The 18,859-nt window shown below is 47.9% G+C and overlaps 1 protein-coding gene across 1 annotated transcript; it reads left to right on the forward strand.

The window, feature by feature from the left end:
* The first annotated feature begins 4,754 nt into the window (after positions 1-4,754).
* On the forward strand, positions 4,755-6,970 carry LOC148224214 (acrosin-like). The gene is made up of 5 exons (XM_088160716.1): positions 4,755-4,825; positions 5,105-5,347; positions 5,662-5,927; positions 6,197-6,342; positions 6,785-6,970. The coding sequence occupies exons 1-5, from the start codon at positions 4,755-4,757 to the stop codon at positions 6,968-6,970; spliced, it is 912 nt and encodes a 303-aa protein (XP_088016842.1).
* The last annotated feature ends 11,889 nt before the right edge of the window (positions 6,971-18,859 follow it).

The following is an 18,859-nucleotide window of genomic DNA, read 5'->3' on the forward strand; positions in this document are numbered from 1 at the left end:
GCAGTAAAAAATCAGCAATTTACAGCCAAGTTATTTTAACAAATTTAATGAAATCATTATATATTCTTTTGTCTCGTGTCCATGATTTACTTCAAGTTCATATTCTTGCTTATACTGAACCCATGGTGTGTTTTGCATAATGACACAAATCACTATGTAACATTTCACAATTGCATTAACCTGTTGCATATTCATAGACCTTTATGCATTATTAAAAATCACCCACTCCCCCCACCCCCCCAAGCAGAAAATCAACACTTTTTATTTTTTGCCTTGTGGCTTATTCTTGTTGGCGCACTCCCTGATAACAGCGATCAATAGATTCCTTCCGTGGAGTTTTGGTGTTCATCATTCTTGTCTTCATCCAGATAGTTAAATCTAAGAATGTGAATAATTTTTTGATTATATTTTACCATTCTCTGAGATAGTTACATGAACAAAAGCTCCATACATCACCATGTTATAGTTCAACAAAAGTATATACTTATCACACTACAATTTCTAAGTTTTGGTAATAACAGAACAAAAAGAAACTATATTCATGTAGTAATGTTTCCCAACATTATACATATAGCATTTATTTTAATATTTCAGAAAAGCCAATAATAAAATATGTGCTTATACCAAGTATAAAAACATGGCCCTCTCATAGTGCAGTCAGAAAGCCTGTTGCCTGTAGGGGAAGGCACCTGCATGATTTCCCAGTTGCTGGGAGTGGTTCTCCAGTCCTTCACTCTGACAGTGGCTTCTCTTTTTCCAATTCTTTGCCATTGATTTGATATCCTGCTTACTTATCGTTTTGCAATTCTTTGCCAGCTTGACTTACAGTAAATTACATTTATTCCTCAAGCTGGTGTTTGTGTCTTCTGTGCTGACCCTACCTACATGAAAAACAGGCATCTACAGCTTCTCTTCTCTGCATAACCTCTGCCAGTATCTCAGCAGCCTCACAGTCAAGAATTCCTCCATATGATCTCATCTGAAGTTACTCTCTGCCACTGTAGCACCATTGCCCCTGGTCCTTTTAGGACCTGCCCATGTAGGAAGGCTCTTTATTGCTTTCTTTAGGCCTCTGTTCTTGCAGGATGAGGCTGTGCAGTCCCCGGGGCAGGCAGGTGCTGAGGAATGCATTTGGGGCAGGGAGCTGGGTGTGCAGCTGCAGTGCCAGCTGCAGATTGAGCTGTGGCTGGTGGGAGCCTGGGACCAGAGGCTGTGAACTGCCCACACTTTGCATGACAGAGGGCACAGGGAGCTGTGGCATCGGCCAGGGGTTGGAATGGACACTTACTGGAGCTTGGGATTTTTTTGTCCGCCCCATTTCTTTCTCTCAGGGAATCTCCTCCCATTTGTTGTCTAAGAGATGGGAACAACGGATACTTAAGAGAGACAAAAGAGTAGGGGGAAGGGTGCAGTTTGTTGCTGTCTCTGAGTAGGAGGGTTCCCTTGGGAAGTGTAGACATACGGTGAGATTTTGCCTGGGGGTGAGGGGCTGGGCTCAGCTCCTCGCTCTGTTTCACTCTTGGGGCAGAGAGGAACGGCCGGGTTTGCTGCTGCTGTGGGGTGAATTCGCTGTGGCCGTGGAATTCTGTCCTGCACTGCTTTTCTCCTTTCGGTGGGTCAGCTTCTGCTCGCAAGAGCAGCTGTTGAACTGGGACCTTTCCAACATCCAACCTCACTGGGAAGTGGACCCTCACTGCTTCCGTCTTCCCGAAGATCGCCTCTCACAGCTGCTTGTAGCTGCTGCTTGCAGGAGCCTGGCAGCCACTGCCCAGCTGTGCTGTTTTCTGCCGCTGATTTGGGCTTTATTGCTGCGCATTAATTCGACACTCCGTGCCTGCCCGAACACTGCGCGGCTTCTGGCACGGCTCCGGAATCTTTGCTACACTTTGTCACTCCGGGATGGGCCTGCCTCTGCTGTTCCAGCCTGTTGCTCCGAGGTTCCTGCTGCAGTCCGTTCACCTTTCCGAGTGGCACTGAGACCGCCTGCTTCCCGTGAGTTTCCAAAGGAAGCCCCTTTTCCATCTCTTCCATCATCACAGCGTGGGACCGGCGGCCGAGCCCCCCGGCACAGCGCCCCCTGCAGGCGCGGAGGAATCATCGCACTTGCCCTGCCCGCCGGGAGCCACCAGCGCCCTTGCTGGATGTGACGGGAACTGCACCGAAGAGAAAGGGCCCGCGGCTGAGAGAAGGCTCCTTCTGTTTCTGTTTCTGTTGGTTCTTGTTGCAGTTGTTGTTGTTGTTGGTTTGCCTTGTTTGTGTACACACTAGGAAAGAACTGTAACTCCTGTATCTCCTGTCTGAAAACCCTGTAATTTCAACGTTACAATAATTTGGATGGAAGGGGGTCACATTTTCCATTCCAAAGGAGGTTCCCGCCTTCCTTGGCAGACACCTGTCCTTTTAACCAGGAGAACACTGACAGCCGCAGCAGGAGCTGGTGGCTCTTTATGGAATTAGACATGTGCGAGTCTGCTGACACAAGCCCGGGGTGGAATGACTACAGAAACCCGCTCTAACTGGGTAAGAGTGGAGTGGGTAGGGAATCCAACAGGGCACCTGTCAGCTCGCTAGAGCCAGCTGTGCCTCCAGAATTGTAACACAGGGGAGTTTCCTCAGCACTGTGGCAGCCCAGATGGGACCGTGGAGGAATACCTCTGGAGCTCCCTCCTCCAAATATCCTACTTGCTGGGATTTTCAGAGTAGGAAGGAGCCAGAGGAGGAGTGTTATAATTCTGTGTGCAGAGCCTGTGTAAATTAGAAGGATGGATTTGAGCCTCTCTATTGCAGTGATATTTGGTGCAGATTTAGCGAAATCATGGGTAGTGGGTGGAGAAGGCATGCGCAGCATGATCAGCCTAAGGTGGCCACAGAGGAATTGTGGAGGCCCCCACAAGTTGTGATGTGGTGGAACTCGAGTATCTGCTTGAAGGCTTTTGGAGACAGGCACAGGGAGAGCCTTGTGTCCCTTGTGCTACACAACGGGGGTTATGGTCCCTGGGCACACACAGAAGTGTGGACACATACATTTAGAGAGCTAGGGAATTACAGCTTGGAAATTCTTTTCAGGCCTGGATTTCTCCTGACTCTCAGGTCCATTCCCAGGCTGACAAGCTGACTGCAGCTTAAGTAGGAAGTCTCCCAGGGTGATAATAAGGTGAAAAACAGAGTGGAATTCATAATAAAGATTAACACCTGGTGTCTTTCCCATGGTATACATCCTGAGGTACTGTCCCAAGGATGTTTTTCCCAATTATCCAATGAACTACGGTCCTCTCCTTGCTGTACGTAACACACATGAAATACGGGATGTCCGTACAATAAAGTTGGCCTTTTCTCCCCAAAGAGGTCTGTGTATGTAGCTGCCTTTTCTCTCTCATTGAAGCAGAGTAACCACTCAGAAGGGGGGTGGAAGTCCCTTCTTGGCAGGCAAAAAGGGATTTCTGACTGCACTGTGAGAGGGCCATGTTTTTATACTTGTTATAAGCACATATTATATTATTGGCTTTTCTGAAATATTAAAATGAATGCTAATTGTATAATGTTGGAAAACTTTACTATATGAATATAGTTTCTTTTAGTTCTGCTATTACTGGAACGTAGAAATAGTAGTGTGATAAGTATATACTTTTGTTGAACTATAACATGGTGATGTAAGGAGCTTTTGTTCATGTAACTATCTCAGAGAATGGTAAAATATAATCAAAAAATTATTCACATTCTTAGATTTAACTATCTGGATGAAGACAAGAATGATGAACACCAAAACTCCACGGAAGGAATCTATTGATCGCTGTTATCAGGGAGTGCGCCAACAAGAATAAGCCACAAGGCAAAAAATAAAAAGTGTTGATTTTCTGCTTGGGGGGGTGGGGGGGGTGGGTGATTTTTAATAATGCATAAAGGTCTATGAATATGCAACAGGTTAATGCAATTGTGAAATGTTACATAGTGATTTGTGTCATTATGCAAAACACACCATGGGTTCAGTATAAGCAAGAATATGAACTTGAAGTAAATCATGGACACGAGACAAAAGAATATATAATGATTTCATTAAATTTGTTAAAATAACTTGGCTGTAAATTGCTGATTTTTTACTGCTATGCATATTTTGCCACTATAATTATGAATTGTATCCACTTTTTATGTATAAGGAAAATGCGGGCTTGTACAAACATAAAAAAGCTTGTTACTGCTAAGAGTGTAACCTGACTACATGTTTGAGCCTTGTCCAGACCTGGTGGGGGTTTGTAGCCTGCTTGGGAACTAGCCAACATATACGGGCTTGCTCAGACCTGTACCCCAGCACAGTAGGCATGACACGGCCCACCAAGAAAGCGCTTATAAAGGGGAGAGTGACCAGGGGAAGGACAGAAGTGTGGGTGGAGCGCAGAGTCCACAAGTCCCCAGCGCTGCCTGCCCGTTTCTTATCAACAAATTAATAAATTGCCTTATTGATTGATCAATTTGATTTTGGCGGGTAATTTATAACCAGGGGGTCAGAGCTAGATTATCTCCATGGTCCCTTCCATCCCAAACCATTCCATGGCTCACTGATTCACTGTTGCCCTCCCCAGTGGGCCCCAGTTGCACAGACCCCCACGGAGCCCAGAACACGGAACCCAGCCCTCTGTGACATCAGCCCCGGCGCCGAGGGCACCACGGGCAGCGCAGCTGCTGCGGGCATTGCGGCTGTGGCTGTGCTGCTGCACGGAGCCCTCAGTGCTTGCAGCTGACACGTGCCTCTGGCAGCCATGGATGGGCTCGGCCTCCTCGTCCTGCTCACCGTGGCCGGGCTGGCCCACAGCATACAGTACCCCTGCGGGTAAGTGGGCGCAGGCCCTGGGAGGGAGCCACGGCAACACTTGGGGCCTTCCCTGGAGGGGCCCGCCTGTCCCCCGTGGCCGGGCCACAGCTTCCCACCCGCCATGGGGAAGCCTCAGCTCCTTACCCGCAGCCAGGTGCTGGCACGGACAGACGCACACGCCATGGGCTTCCCTGGCCTGCTGTGCGTGCAAGCCCTTGTGGGGAGGGCAGAGGGCTGAGCTTCAGCCTGAGCCACAGCAGGCCATGAAGCCACAAGGACATCACTTTGTGCTTGCAGAGGGAGCTGCGGGCTCCGAGCTCCACCACCTGTCTACAGCCCCATAATTTATTCCTATGGCAATGTGGCTTATGACTACGGCTTGACACGCATCGTGGGTGGCGCAGATGCCATGGAAGCATCCTGGCCCTGGATGGTCAGCATCCAACAACACTGGGGAGGACTGATTAAGCATTGGTGTGGAGGGTCTCTCATCACTGCAGACTGGGTCCTCACAGCAGCTCACTGCTTCGACAAGATTGAGTAAGGAGGAGCAGGGAACGGGGACATCCCCACAACACTACCAGGTGCCCCGTCAGCAGCAGCACCACCTATTCCCATCCCCTTCCCTCTCAGGCAGCCCAGCTGCCACACTGCTCAAGAGTAGCCTGGGCTTGTGCCAAGGCTTCCTAGCAGCTTCCAACCCGACATTTCCCCAGCCTAAGGTGTGCAAGGGCACTCACACCTGCCAAAACACGGCTCCCTCTCTTCCTTACTAAGCAGAGCTCTGGCAACTGCTGAGCTGCTGAGGCACATGGGTCTGCTCGCTCTCAGCCCTCTCTCCATCTCCTTTCCAGGAACATCAGCTCGCTTTATATGGTGATTGGAGCCACCAAGTTAAATCAGCCGGGCCCTGGGGCCGTAGTGCGCACTATCAAGAACTTGGTGATACACCGGCAATACAAGCGTATCGACTATAGATACGATATTGCCCTGATAGAATTGGACCAACCTGTCCAGTGCAGCCCCTACATCCAGCTGGCCTGTGTGGCTCACCCCACCCTACAAATCTCGGAGCTCAACAACTGCTGGATTGCTGGATGGGGTGTCACTAGCAAAAGATGTGAGTTCCAACAGTGACTCCTGGGCCAGCTCATCACACTGGGGAGAGGGTTTGGGCTTCCCCGCAGCAGAGGTCAAAGTCAGGGTGCAGGATTTACACCTCTGCAGAGATGGGCCTGGCCTAATTCCCAGAGGCAGGCAGCAGAGACACAGCACCTCAGCGCCTCTGCAGAGGGAAAGAGAAACCCTAGGGAAATGGATTCCCCCCCAAGAGAGATGAGGAGAACTGGCATGGTTCTGCTGGGAGCTTATTCCTTTCTCTGCTCACAGCTCAGATGAAAGGTGCTCACCTGCAGGAGGCCAAGGTCCACCTCATTGATCTGCAGCTCTGCAACAGCAGTGACTGGTACGCAGGGGAAATCCACCCCTACAACTTGTGTGCTGGCTACCCAGAGGGCAACATCGACTCCTGCCAGGTAGGAGCATGCCATGAGCCACTCAGCCCCCAGCAGCACCAGCAGCCTGGGCAGCATCGCCCCGACACAGCCCAGGGCCTGCTTTGCACAGCCACTCAGTCACCCTCCCTGCCCCAGCTCCCCACAACTGCTCTGGGGGCTTCCCACACACTCCCCATCCACACCTGCCTGCCCAGTGCCCCCCTTGTGCCAGAAAGCCCAGAAAGGCCCGCTCTTGGCAGCCCAGAGGTCCAGGTGCCATTTGTCCATCCTCTGCACATGCAGGAGCCCTGTGCAGAGAGGACAGAGAGAGCCCTACCCTACAGGACCCCAAGCCATTCACAGCCAAGCTTCTGGAGGCTCCAACACCTGAAAATAACTCTGGCTTTGACAGAGAAGGAGGCCACTCCAGTGCTGGTGGTGGCCAACCAACACCACCTAAATGCTCTCTGCTCTGCTGCAGGGTGACAGCGGTGGTCCTCTCATGTGCCAGGACAACAACGCTGACTACTGGTGGGTCATTGGACTAACCAGCTTTGGAACAGGCTGTGGCAGAGCAAGGCGGCCTGGAGTCTACACCTCCACTCAGTACTTCTATGACTGGATCGATTACAACATGCGTACATTCACAGTTCAAAGTGCTTCTTGAGCAGCAGGACCGGCAGGATCCAGAGCAGGCTGCAGTGCACCACAACCTTTTCCTGCTGGGTTAATGCCTGCGCATCCAAAAGCAGCATCAGCATAAAAAGCCTGCTCTGTCCTGCCCACACTCCTCTCCTGTGTGCGTGCAGACACTGGAGTTGATTTAGTTGTTGAAATAAAATTACCTTTATTCACTGGGATCTATCTTTTCTGTGCATTTCCAACTCCTGGGCAAAGCAAGGACTGCCACATTTGGCACCTGCAGAATGAGCCTGAGGGCACAAAGGGACTGAGTGGCTCCAAAGAGCTCCAAAGTGCCTGGTCAGTGACTGCTCTGAGCCACCGTGGGCTGGAGGAACCTGGCACATCAAGCCTAGGCAGGGGATAGGATAAAAGCAGACACCTTGTGGGTGGTGCTCAAAGGCACATGGGCTGCTGAATAGAGCCTGGTGTGAGCCTGGGCTAAGGGAACAGACCTGGGAAACTCCCAAGCATGAGAAAGGAAACTCCTGGCTTCTGACTGGAGTGCCAGTGGCCTAAGGCAGAGCCAGATTTCACAGGCAGTAAAGGGGGATTGCTGTGCCAGGTGGTCACACTTCACACTTACTCAAAGGAAGAGCTGGGCTCATTCTGTGGAGAGGAACCTGGCAGGAACAGAAGGAGAGGGCACCAGGAATGCCATGGAAGGCCAAGGTGTGTTTGGCCAACAGCAGCTGCAACACCAAGGCTGTTCACAGGCAGAGCCAACCTGTGAGCCACGGGGAAAAGTTCCCTGGGCTGGGCTCCATATTTGGGAGGAGACAAGGGCAGAGAAAGAGAGGAGTCGAGGAAGATGAGAGGGCTGTATAAGCCTGGCAGCTGGAGACAAGGGGTAATCAAAGAGCACAGACACAAACTTCAGCTTGGTGTCCTTCTTTGCCTGAGTGCTGCACATAATCGCCACAGGAGTGGAAAGAAACATTTTATCTTATCTTGTTAATTAAGAAATCATCTACAAACTCTACAAGTTTGTCCCAAAATTTATACTCTTTTTCATCCATCTTTGATACTGATTGTCGTGGAGAGGAATGGTAGAGGATCCTAGAATGCCATGAGGAAGTCTTGTTGAAGGCAGTTGCTGTCCTTTCCAGGTGAAGGCAAGTGAATGTTGACTTTCTTCATCTAACAGAAGGCTTCAAAATGCCTTGTGCTAGATGTCACTCCGCCTGCTTCTGCATTCTATTCTTGGCTTCAAGTGATGCCTTAAAGAACCTAGAAAGAAAACAATCCACTTTGGACCTAATATTAGTACAGGAGGTAATATAAAGGCTGATGTGTATTGGAGGCCTCAGGGGTCAGATATAGCACTTGTCCACAGAATTCCTCCCCCATATTGGGTGAATGCAATTTTATAAGCTTAGCAAATTAGCACATTTGACAAAAATCACCAATTAGGACCACACATGGTGAAGTAATTCCTCCCTTGGTTCAACGGTCTCTAAATCCTCCACAGCACTGCCCTCCCCCTCCCCCAGATAGGAAATGTGTTTATGAAAATGTGAGGTTTCAAGGAACCTCCGGGAGCCTCAAGGGCACCCACACTGTCAGGCTTCTTCTCCTTTTGTGTAAAAAGTGAAGCAGCTAATAGTTGCTGTAAAGTTATTTATTGTAGAAGCAAATCAGTCTCAAAAGCAAAAACAAAGCAAAGCAAAGCAATGGCATAAAGCAATGGCAAAACTGCAGTGGCAAAATGCAATGGCAAAATGCATATGGCATAAAGCCATGGCATAGAGCCCCAGCTCTCCCTGATGCATGATCTTTTATAGAAACTTTCCAACTAGCTAAGACACAAACTCCAACCACTACTTCTTAACCTATTAGAATTCTAGTTTCTTAGCACGCCAGGCTACGTATAGACTACGTACATGGTCTATCTTGTTCTAACTGAAAAATGTAAGCAATATTCTTAACTCTAACTCTATTATGTCTGAAGCTCGGTTCTTGGAGCCTCTAAGGAAACACTAGTATGTTTTTCAACTTTCACTAGAACGTGTACTACTTCTCAGGCATCTAAAGACCTTTTACTCACTAAAAGCACTTAAATCTTATTCCATTTACTTACTTAGTTATTCACTCCATCTATTCACTTACTGATTCCATTCAAAACTTTAATTCAATCCCTGCACTCTGATTTCTCTCTGAAGAAATCAGAGAGACTCCTGACTTACTGACTCCAACAGGAAAATGTGTCTCCAAGAGCTGTTTCCAGCCTTGGCTCCCAAGAAGAACCAAGACAGGACTGGGGTCTTGTACCTTCTTGGACTTAGAGCTCTGAAATGTGTTTTGTCTTTCTGCTTAGGGAATAGGCAGGGAAAAGTATTGGCAAATCTAGCCACACATACAACCACAGGCGACAGAGCTACAAATACACGTGTAAATAACACAGAGAATATATAAAAGGAAGAAAGAAAGAAAGGCAAAAATCAGTCTGGCATCACCAGGCCAATGGAGTCCTGTCTCATGGCAGGGGGCATTCTTCCCTTTGTGTTAATCAAGATGGGCTGTGCTCAGAACAACCACCCCAAATCTGTAGCGTTTCCTAAGACTCTGGCATAAGCTTCTTCAAATATTTCCTGATGTCAGAAGCATCCTGCTCACTAAAGACACTGAGTGCAAGAGTGTCACTCAGGGTTAGGGATGGTCATTACCCTGTCCAGCAAGCAGACCAGCTTAGAGCTGCCCAATCATCCTGAAAAAACCTTATTGTGCTGTCTTGGCAAAACTCTGCTGCCCAAACAATTTCTCCTGATTCTGTACAACCTTGGCCGTGAACATTTCCTCACCTAAACCAGAGACATTTCCCATCACATGAAACATCTTGAGGCACATGAAACCCCTTTTTGCATGCCAAAAAAACTGTGTTCACCCTATATGGAGGAGGAATTGTGTTGACTTGTGCCATATCCCCCCCTAAAGGCCTCTAATAAACATCAGCCTTTATATTACCTCCTATATTAATATTAGGTGCAAAGTGTGTTTTTATTTCTAGGTTCTTTAAGGCATCACTTGAAGCCAAGAAGAGTATCCAAAAGCAGGCAGAGTGACACCTAGCCCATTTTGAATCTTTCTATTAGATGAAGATGTTGCCCGATGCCCCAAACAGAACACAAACTAACAGAGTTAGTTTATGCGGTGCTTTATTCAGGGCCCGGGGAATCTGCGGACTAGCGTCCAAAGTCAGGATCCCCCAATTCCCTTTTTCGTCAGGTTTTTATACCTTTTTACAAAGTAGTCTACATGCAGAGGTACACATTCTTCAAGACAATACAGATACATAAATCTTGTAGATATCATTCCTAAAAGTTATAAATTTTGCATGCTTGTCTATTCAAAACTATAGGCTACCCCCCTTTAAATCCCCCTTGCATGTTTTCCCATCACCAGAACCCTTTATTTATTATTATACTTTAGCCTTATCTTGAAAGTTTCTAAATGTTCTATATGCTCTACTAAATTCTTTAATTATCTTTAATTATTGTTTTCACAGTCCCCAGCTCATTCCCAGGGCTGGTTCCCAGGGCCTGTCCGAGAACTGCAGTTTTCTAAGCCTTAGCATGACTACTACTATATCTACATTAGTCCTTTTTCTCATTATTTTGGTATCAAAGAAAGTCAGCATTCACTTGTCTTCACCTGGTGCCTTGCTTTAATTTGAATTTTCCCAGCCAACACACCAAATAATGTTATAGTTTCGATTTGCCAGTTTAAATATACTCATTTTTTTGTTGTGAGACAGAATCAGGAGCAAAATGCAAGTCATGCCTAAGACTTAAAAGGGTTTAAAAAGAAATTTATTAACTACACAAAGAAGGGGAAAAAAAACAAATTCAGAATAAGATTTTTCAGACCATTCCTTCCTCCCCTCTCCCAATCTTTATAACAACAAAACAAACATACACAAAAACTACTTCTGTCAGTTCTCAACTTAAATAGTCTTTTTCAATTCACTTCAGAGAGAGAAGTTTCCTCTTATTAGGCCATAGGGACTTCTCTACAAGGAGAAGAAAAAAACCAGTTCTCTCGTGGCTTCACTTTCACTATTTGCATCTGCCCGGAAAAAGCTTGCAAAATCGTTGAGAGGAGTGTTGAATTTGTCTTTACAAATGAGTTGTGGATCAGCCTGTAGATAAGGCTAGCACTGAGAGATAAAAGAAACAATGGGATGGATTCCACTGATTGATGAATGGAAAGAGATATTTGCCTTTACAAACAAACTGTAGGGCTGCTGATAAATGAAATTGGATATTGAAAGATGAAAGAAGCAACGGGGGGGAAAACTATGAATTCTGTAAGAATGGAAAAAAAAAAAGGGAGGGTTATACATTAGAGGGGAATTTCAGGTATCAGGCGTTCCGGGAAGTCTGTGCCTCTCAAGTACCTAAGCCAATGGGGAAAGAGAGAGGGAAATGCGGCCGGGAAAATAGGATAAAAAGGAGGCTACGTCCTCCAAAAATTAGAGAGATCCCAGGGGAATGTCCCATGGCCTCTCCCTTTATTCGAATAAAGCAAAAATGACTCCTCTGTCTCCTTTTTGGACATAAACCTCTGGTGTTTATGGATTAATTTTCCTGACATCGTGAAGCTCCTCTCATTTTCACAGCTTTCCCAAAGCTGTGCTTATGGGCCATGTTAAACTCATGGGCTATTTACTTTTAAGAATGAACTGTTCTAAACTAAAAGTTTTCTTCATCTCTCTTTCTCTCTGTTCATGCTTCATCTTCTGAAACAGAGATCCTCTTTTCTCCTTGGGGCAAAGGATTTTTAACACAGGTGCTTTTCATTAACAAGCAATCAAATGGAACACTCCAACCCTCCATGTCTTTCTCTATGGTTTATAGGAATATTCAATGCAGTATCAGTTCATCCCTACAACGTACAAAAGGATTTTTAGGCAACCTTCATAGCACCTTCTCATTCTTTTTCCATCTAAAGAAGCTTAGCTCTTCTATTCTTTTTTCCTCTAACTCAGGGGAGAATTGAAAGGTCTGCAAGTCTTATTTGAGCATTGAAGTAGTTAAGATTTCACACGGGGGATGCAAGGCTGCAATGCTGGAGCTGTGCCAGGATCTAGGAACCTCAGGCCACGCTGGAAAGGGGGAGGACGGGGAACGGCTGGGATCTCAATCAGCCTCCCTGAGTCTCAGCTACAGCACCCACTGTGGATGGCCACCCATCCTCCCTGCTGGGACATGCCAGCTCCACATACAGGGGACCCAGCCCTATCCCCTGACAGGCCCACAGGCCTGCAGTGGGGCCGGGCCAGACTCTGTTACCTGCACTGCTGCCAGAAGAGAAAGAGAGCTTTTTTCCGGGTTGCCTCCTTCAAAATATGCTTTCGTGGAGCGAACTAACTTTCTCCAATTAGTTCCCCAGGCTGTCAATAACCAAAACAGCCTTCAATTAGTCCCATCATCCCACAGAGGAATTTTCTCACAGAGAAAAAGCCCTCTGACTGTGCCCCCGGCAGGTGTAACAAGGACACCTGGAAAGGACAGCAACTGCCTTCAATGAGACTTCCCCATGGTGTTCGAGGAAGCTCTACTATTCCTCTCCATGCAAATCAGTATCAAAGTTTAATTTAAAAGAATATAAATTTTGGGCCAAATTTGTACAGATTGCAGATGATTTGCTAATTAACAAGTTAAGATAAGAAGTTTCTTTCCAATCCTGTAGTGATTATGTGCAGCACCCAGGTAAAGAAGCACACCAAGCTGCAGATTTGTCTGTGCAGCTGGCTCTTTGATTGCCCCTTGTCTCAAGTTGCCAGGCTTATACAGCCCTCTCATCTTCCTTGACTCCTGCCTTTCTCTGCCCTTGTCTCCTCCCAAATATGGAGCCAAGCCCAGGGATCTTTTCCCTGTGGCTCACAGGTTGGCTCCGCCTGTGAACACCTTGGTGCTGCAGCTGCTGTTGGCCAAACACACCTTGGCCTTCCATGGCATTCCTCGTGCCATCTCCTGTTCCTGCCAGGTTCCTTTCCACAGAATGAGCCCAGCTCTTCCTTTGAGTAAGTGTGAAGTGTGACCACCTGGCACACCAATCCCCCTTTACTACCTGTGAAATCTGGCTCTGCCTTAGGGCACTGGCACTCCAGTCAGGAGCCAGGAGTTTCCCTTGTCATGCTTGGGAGTTTCCCAGGTCTGTTCCCTTAGCCCAGGCTCACACCAGGCTTTATTCAGCAGCCCATGTGCCTTTTAGCACCACTGTGTTGGTTTGAAAGTAAAACCAGTGCGAGACTCCAAGTCAGTAATACAATTTAATAGGAGAAAAGAGAAAAAATAAAATACATGCAATAATATAAAAGAAACAACCACCGACACAGTCAGAAATACAACCTGACACCCTCTCAGTCAGGGTGTTGGTAGCAGTCCATATAAATGGTGGCTGCAGTCCTCCTGGATGACGGATGTGGTTCCGTTGAAGCAGTGCTCCTGTAGAAGGTGCAGTTTTCCAGCGATGATGTGGAAAAGGTCCGACTTTCCTCTGGGATCCAGTGGAAAGGTCTGCCTTCATGTCCCAAACCCCAGGTTTTTATCTAGGTAGGAAAGGTTTGGCTCCTGCCCCTGGCTGGGGCATCTCCCAATGGGATGATGTAATCTTATCAGTCACACAATAGGACTTAATGGCCCATTAACGGAATATATCTTCTGGAGGAAGGATGGGTTGTGAAAAGATAAGGATGATCATCCCCCATCTTATCAGATGGCACATCAGCAGAGGATATCTCCCACAGAGATAAGGATCACCACCCCTCCTACATTTTAACAGATGGTGATAGAATACACATTTTTGCATTGTACCCCAGGACATAATCCACCCCTTATTCTATTACCATCTACATCATACCCAAACCAATACCCTCTTACAGATATATAATACAAAATGAAACCTTACATACAGTTCTCACTAAAAATTAGGTCTCCTTGCGGTACACAACGGGTTTCCCCATCTTTCTGCATTACCCACCAAGTGCAACCAGGTCCTTGAGCTAAAACAATCCTGCGGATTGGTTTGCCTTTGCCTGTGGTGGGATTAATCCAAACAGTCTTTCCTAAAATACCTTTCATGTGTACCACAGGGACCTTGTCCCCATTCACTGTGTGCAGGGGTTCAGAGTGGGCAGGACCGGCTCGATTGTTAACCAATCACACCTCGGGTGTTAACCATCCAGGTGGCTTTGGCCAAGTTCATTTCCCAATTTCTGAAGGTTCCACCACCAAGTGCTTTCAAAGTAGTCTTAAGGAGTCCATTACACCGTTCAACTTTCCCGGCAGCTGGCGCATGGTAAGGGATATGATATATCCATTCAATGCCATGTTCTTTGGCCCAGGTGTTGATAAGGCCGTTCTTGAAATGGGTTCTGTTGTCTGATTCAATTCTCTCAGGGGTACCATGCCTCCAAAGGACTTGTTTTTCTAGGCCCAAGATGGTGTTCCGGGCAGTGGCATGAGGCACAGGGTAGGTCTCTAACCATCCTATAGTTGCTTCCACCATGGTCAGTATGTAGCTCTTGCCCTGGCGGGTTTGGGGAAGGGTGATGTAGTCAATTTGCCAGGCTTCCCCATACCTGTACTTCGACCATCATCCACCATACCACAGAGGCTTCACCCTCTTGGCCTGTTTGATTGCGGCACAGGTCTCCCAGTCGTGGATAGCCTGTGAGATGCTGTCCATGGTAAGGTCCACCCCTTGGTCACGGGCCCATCGGTATGTTGCATCTCTCCCCTGATGACCAGAGGCATCATGGGCCCAACGAGCTAGGAATGATTCTCCCTTGTGCTGCCAGTCTAGATCCACCTGTGATACTTTCACTTTGGCAGCTTGGTCCACCTGCTCGTTGTTGTGATGTTCTTCATTAGCCCGGCTTTTGGGTACATGTGCATCCACGTGTCGAACCTTTATAGTCAATTTCTCTACTTGGGCAGCAATGTCCTGCCAAATCTCAGCTGCCCATATGGGTTTCCCTCTGCGCTGCCAGTTGGCCTTTTTCCAGCTATCCAGCCATCCCCACAGAGCATTAGCTACCATCCATGAGTCAGTGTAGAGATAGAGCCTTGGCCACTTCTCTCGTTCAGCAATATCCAAAGCCAACTGGACGGCTTTTAGCTCTGCGACCTGACTCGATCCACCTTGTCCCTCAGTAGCTTGTGCAACTTGTCATGTGGGGCTCCATACTGCAGCTTTCCATTTCCGGTTAGTGCCTACAATTCGGCAGGAACCATCAGTGAAGAGGGCATATCGTCTTTCAGTCTCTGGTAGCTCATTATATGGTGGGGCTTCCTCAGCACATGCCACTTGCTCCTCTTCTTCAGAAGAAGACAATCCAAAAGTCTCACCTTCAGGCCAGTTTGTAATTATTTTCAGAATCCCAGGGCAATTTGGATTCCCAATACGGGCACGCTGAGTGATGAGGGCAATCCACTTGCTCCATGTGGTGTCAGTGGCGTGATGTGTGGAAGGCACCTTTCCCTTGAACATCCAGCCCAGCACTGGTAGTCGGGGTGCCAGGAGGAGTTGTGTTTCTGTGCCAATCACCTCTGAGGCAGCTTGAACTCCTTCATAGGCGGCCAAGATCTCCTTCTCTGTGGGAGTGTAGTTGGCTTCAGATCCTTTGTAGCTTCTGCTCCAGAATCCCAGTGGTCAACCCCGAGTCTCACCAGGCACCTTCTGCCAAAGGCTCCAGGACAGACCATGGTTCCCGGCTGCAGAGTAGAGCACGTTCTTCACATCTGGTCCCGTCCTGACTGGGCCAAGGGCTACTGCATGAGCAATCTCCTGCTTGATCTGGGCAAAGGCTTGCTGCTGCTCAGGGCCCCAGTGGAAATCGTTCCTCTTGCAGGTAACCAGGTAGAGAGGGCTCACAATCTGGCTGTACTCAGGAATGTGCATTCTCCAAAAGCCTATGGCACCTAGGAAAGCTTGTGTTTCCTTCTTGTTGGTAGGTGGAGACATAGCAGTGATCTTATTAATTACCTCTGTTGGGATCTGACAACGTCCATCTTGCCACTTGACTCCTAGAAACTGAATTTCCTGAGCCGGTCCCTTAACTTTACTTCGCTTAATGGCAAAACCAGCTTTCAGCAGAATCTGGATAATCTTCTCTCCTTTCTCGAAGACTTCCCCTGCTGTGCTGCCCCATACAATGATGTCATCGATATACTGCAGATGTTCTGGAGCTTCACCTTTCTCCAGTGCAGCCTGGATCAGCCCATGACAGATGGTGGGACTGTGCTTCCACCCCTGGGGCAGACGATTCCAGGTGTACTGCACGCCCCTCCAGGTGAAAGCAAACTGAGGCCTGCACTCTGCTGCCAGAGGAATGGAGAAAAATGCATTGGCGATATCGATAGTGGCATACCACTTTGCTGCCTTGGACTCCAGCTCGTACTGGAGTTCCAGCATGTCTGGCACAGCAGCGCTCAGCAGTGGAGTCACCTCATTCAATGCACGATAGTCCATGGTCAATCTCCATTCTCCTTCAGATTTACGCACAGGTCAGATGGGGCTGTTGAAGGGTGAGTGGGTTTTGCTGACCACCCCTTGGCTCTCCAGTTTATGGATCATTTCATGGATGGGAATCACTGAGTCTCTGTCAGTACAGTATTGCCGGCGGTGTACTGTTGTTCTGGCGATTGGTACCTGTTGCTCTTCAACTCTCAGTAGTCCCACAGCAGAGGGGTCATCTGCAAGACCAGGCAAGGTGTTCAGTTTTCTAATGTTGTCTGTCTCTACAGCAGCTATCCCGAAAGTCCAGCGATATCCTTTTGGGTCTTTGAAGTATCCATTTCTAAGATAGTCTATGCCAAGGATGCATGGGGTCTCTGGGCCAGTCACGATGGGGTGTTTCTGCCACCTGTCCCCAGTTAAACTCACTTTGGCCTCCACTACAGTCAGCTGCTGGGATCCTCCTGTTACCCCAGAAATAGAGATGGATTCTTCTCCTACATACTTTGATGGCATCAGAGTACATTGGGCACCGGTGTCAACCAAAGCCTTACGTTTTTGTGGGTCGGATGTGCCAGGCCATCGGATCCACACAGTCCAATAGATCTGATTATCCGTCTCCTCTACCTGGCTAGAGGCAGGGCTCCTCTATTCCTGATCTTGGTACACGTTGCTCTCTCCCTGTAAATAGGTTCTTGAGGTTCCTTCAAGAGGATCAGTCATATCATCATTCTGATACTGTCTGGAGTTCTGTACACAAGAGACTGGAGCAGCATTAACTCTAGATGAGCTTCTTGTGTACAGAACTCCAGACATCTACCCCAGTGGTGGAAAACCCTGAGTGGAGAGGGATGTGGGAGGACATAGGCCAAACCCTGTGATGCCCTGAAAGGAATTCTCTGCCCCAATAGTTTGGAACTTTGCCCCTGAACAAATTCAGAATCCAGCTGAGGTGGGGAAATATCTAAAAGAGAATTGCAATGACAGCTCTAAAGATAAAAAGTTCATTGCAATGTGCTAGGCCCTGGCTAATGCATATTGCACACTGCTAGACACTGTAGGGCAGCAAATACAGCCAGAGGGGCAGGAAGATGAATGAGCAGACTCCCCAGGCACTATGGCTGCAGCTAAACCAGATGGGGAGCCTAAGCCAACAGCAATTGCCCCTGTCCAGAGAAGGAAACACAAAACAAATCCACTCACCCAGTGAATGACAATTGGGTGTCAGGACCCTCACATCCAGCAGAGGAATTGGAACCAGAAATAATCACCAAGTCGACGTCCTTAGAAAACCTTAACAATCTGAGAAAAGATCTCAGCCAATGGCCCAACGAGTCTATATTAAATTGGTTGGTCTGAATCTGGGACACCGCAGGCTATGCTACAATTTTGGATGGTACTGAAGTGAGGCATTTGGGATCTCTGTCACATGATGTGGGTATTGACCAGGGGATTGTAAGGACACCCAAACCTCTCAGCCTCTGGACATGGCTCTTAACAAGTGTGAAAGAAAAATACCTTTGCCCAGAAGTTCTCCAAATGCAGCAAGACCTCAGGAAGACCATGGAGCAAGGGATCCAACGCATGAGAAAACTGGTTAGAGGTCCTTTTCTCAGATGGCAACCAAGCCACTAAAAGTCCAGACATTGTAAAATGTACAGTGATGTGGCTCAAACTTGCACAAATCCGGCCACAAATGTACACCCCTGACATAGCAACACTGCAGTGGAACGAGAGAGATGAGACAGTAGTGCTGTGACAAAGAGGCTCTGGTACTATGAAGACATTGTGCATGGCCCAACAGAAGCAAAAATCTCAGCTGTGGAAACACATCTGGCAGAGCATATACAGAAAATGGAAGACAGAATTGAAGAGACCCATCAGAAACTACCAGGAAAGAGACTAAAGAGGATCTTCTCCGAGTCATGTCAGTACAGAGCAGATGCCCTATTATCAGAGGCAGATGACCCCAGCTAGGGAGATGGGGTACACCCCACAAGCTGACCTGTGGTTCTTCCTGTGTGAGCATGGGGAAGATATGAGCTGGGATGCAAAAAATCATCTCTGTTCGCACATCACACGTGTATAAACTATCTTCCTCAACTCCTCCCTTTCTCTGCCCTTGTCTCCTCCCAAATATGGAGCCAAGCCCAGGGATCTTTTCCCTGTGGCTCACAGGTTGGCTCTGCCTGTGAACAGCCTTGGTGTTGAAGCTGCTGTTGGCCTAGATTCCTCCAGCCCATGGTGACTCAGAGAACTCTCTGATCACTTTGGAGCTCTTTGGAGCCACTCTGTCCCTTTGTGCCTGATGGGTCTGCCCTCAGGCTCATTCTGCAGATGCCAATCGTGGCAGTCCTTGCCTTGCTCAGGAGTAAGAATTCAATCAAAAAGAGTGTTCTCTGTGACCAAAGGT

The sequence above is a fragment of the Sturnus vulgaris genome, chromosome 3 (assembly GCF_052056855.1).
Source record: "Sturnus vulgaris isolate bStuVul1 chromosome 3, bStuVul1.hap1, whole genome shotgun sequence".
NCBI lineage: Eukaryota > Metazoa > Chordata > Aves > Passeriformes > Sturnidae > Sturnus > Sturnus vulgaris.

What these genes read in the sequence shown, in the direction of transcription:
- LOC148224214 (XM_088160716.1), top strand. Translation starts at nt 4,755, where the DNA reads ATGGATGGGCTCGGCCTCCTCGTCCTGCTCACCGTGGCCGGGCTGGCC. An exon ending in AGCATACAGTACCCCTGCGG is followed by an intron (nt 4,826 to 5,104) that starts GTAAGTGGGCGC and finishes TTGTGCTTGCAG; the next exon opens with AGGGAGCTGCGGGCTCCGAG. An exon ending in CACTGCTTCGACAAGATTGA is followed by an intron (nt 5,348 to 5,661) that starts GTAAGGAGGAGC and finishes TCTCCTTTCCAG; the next exon opens with GAACATCAGCTCGCTTTATA.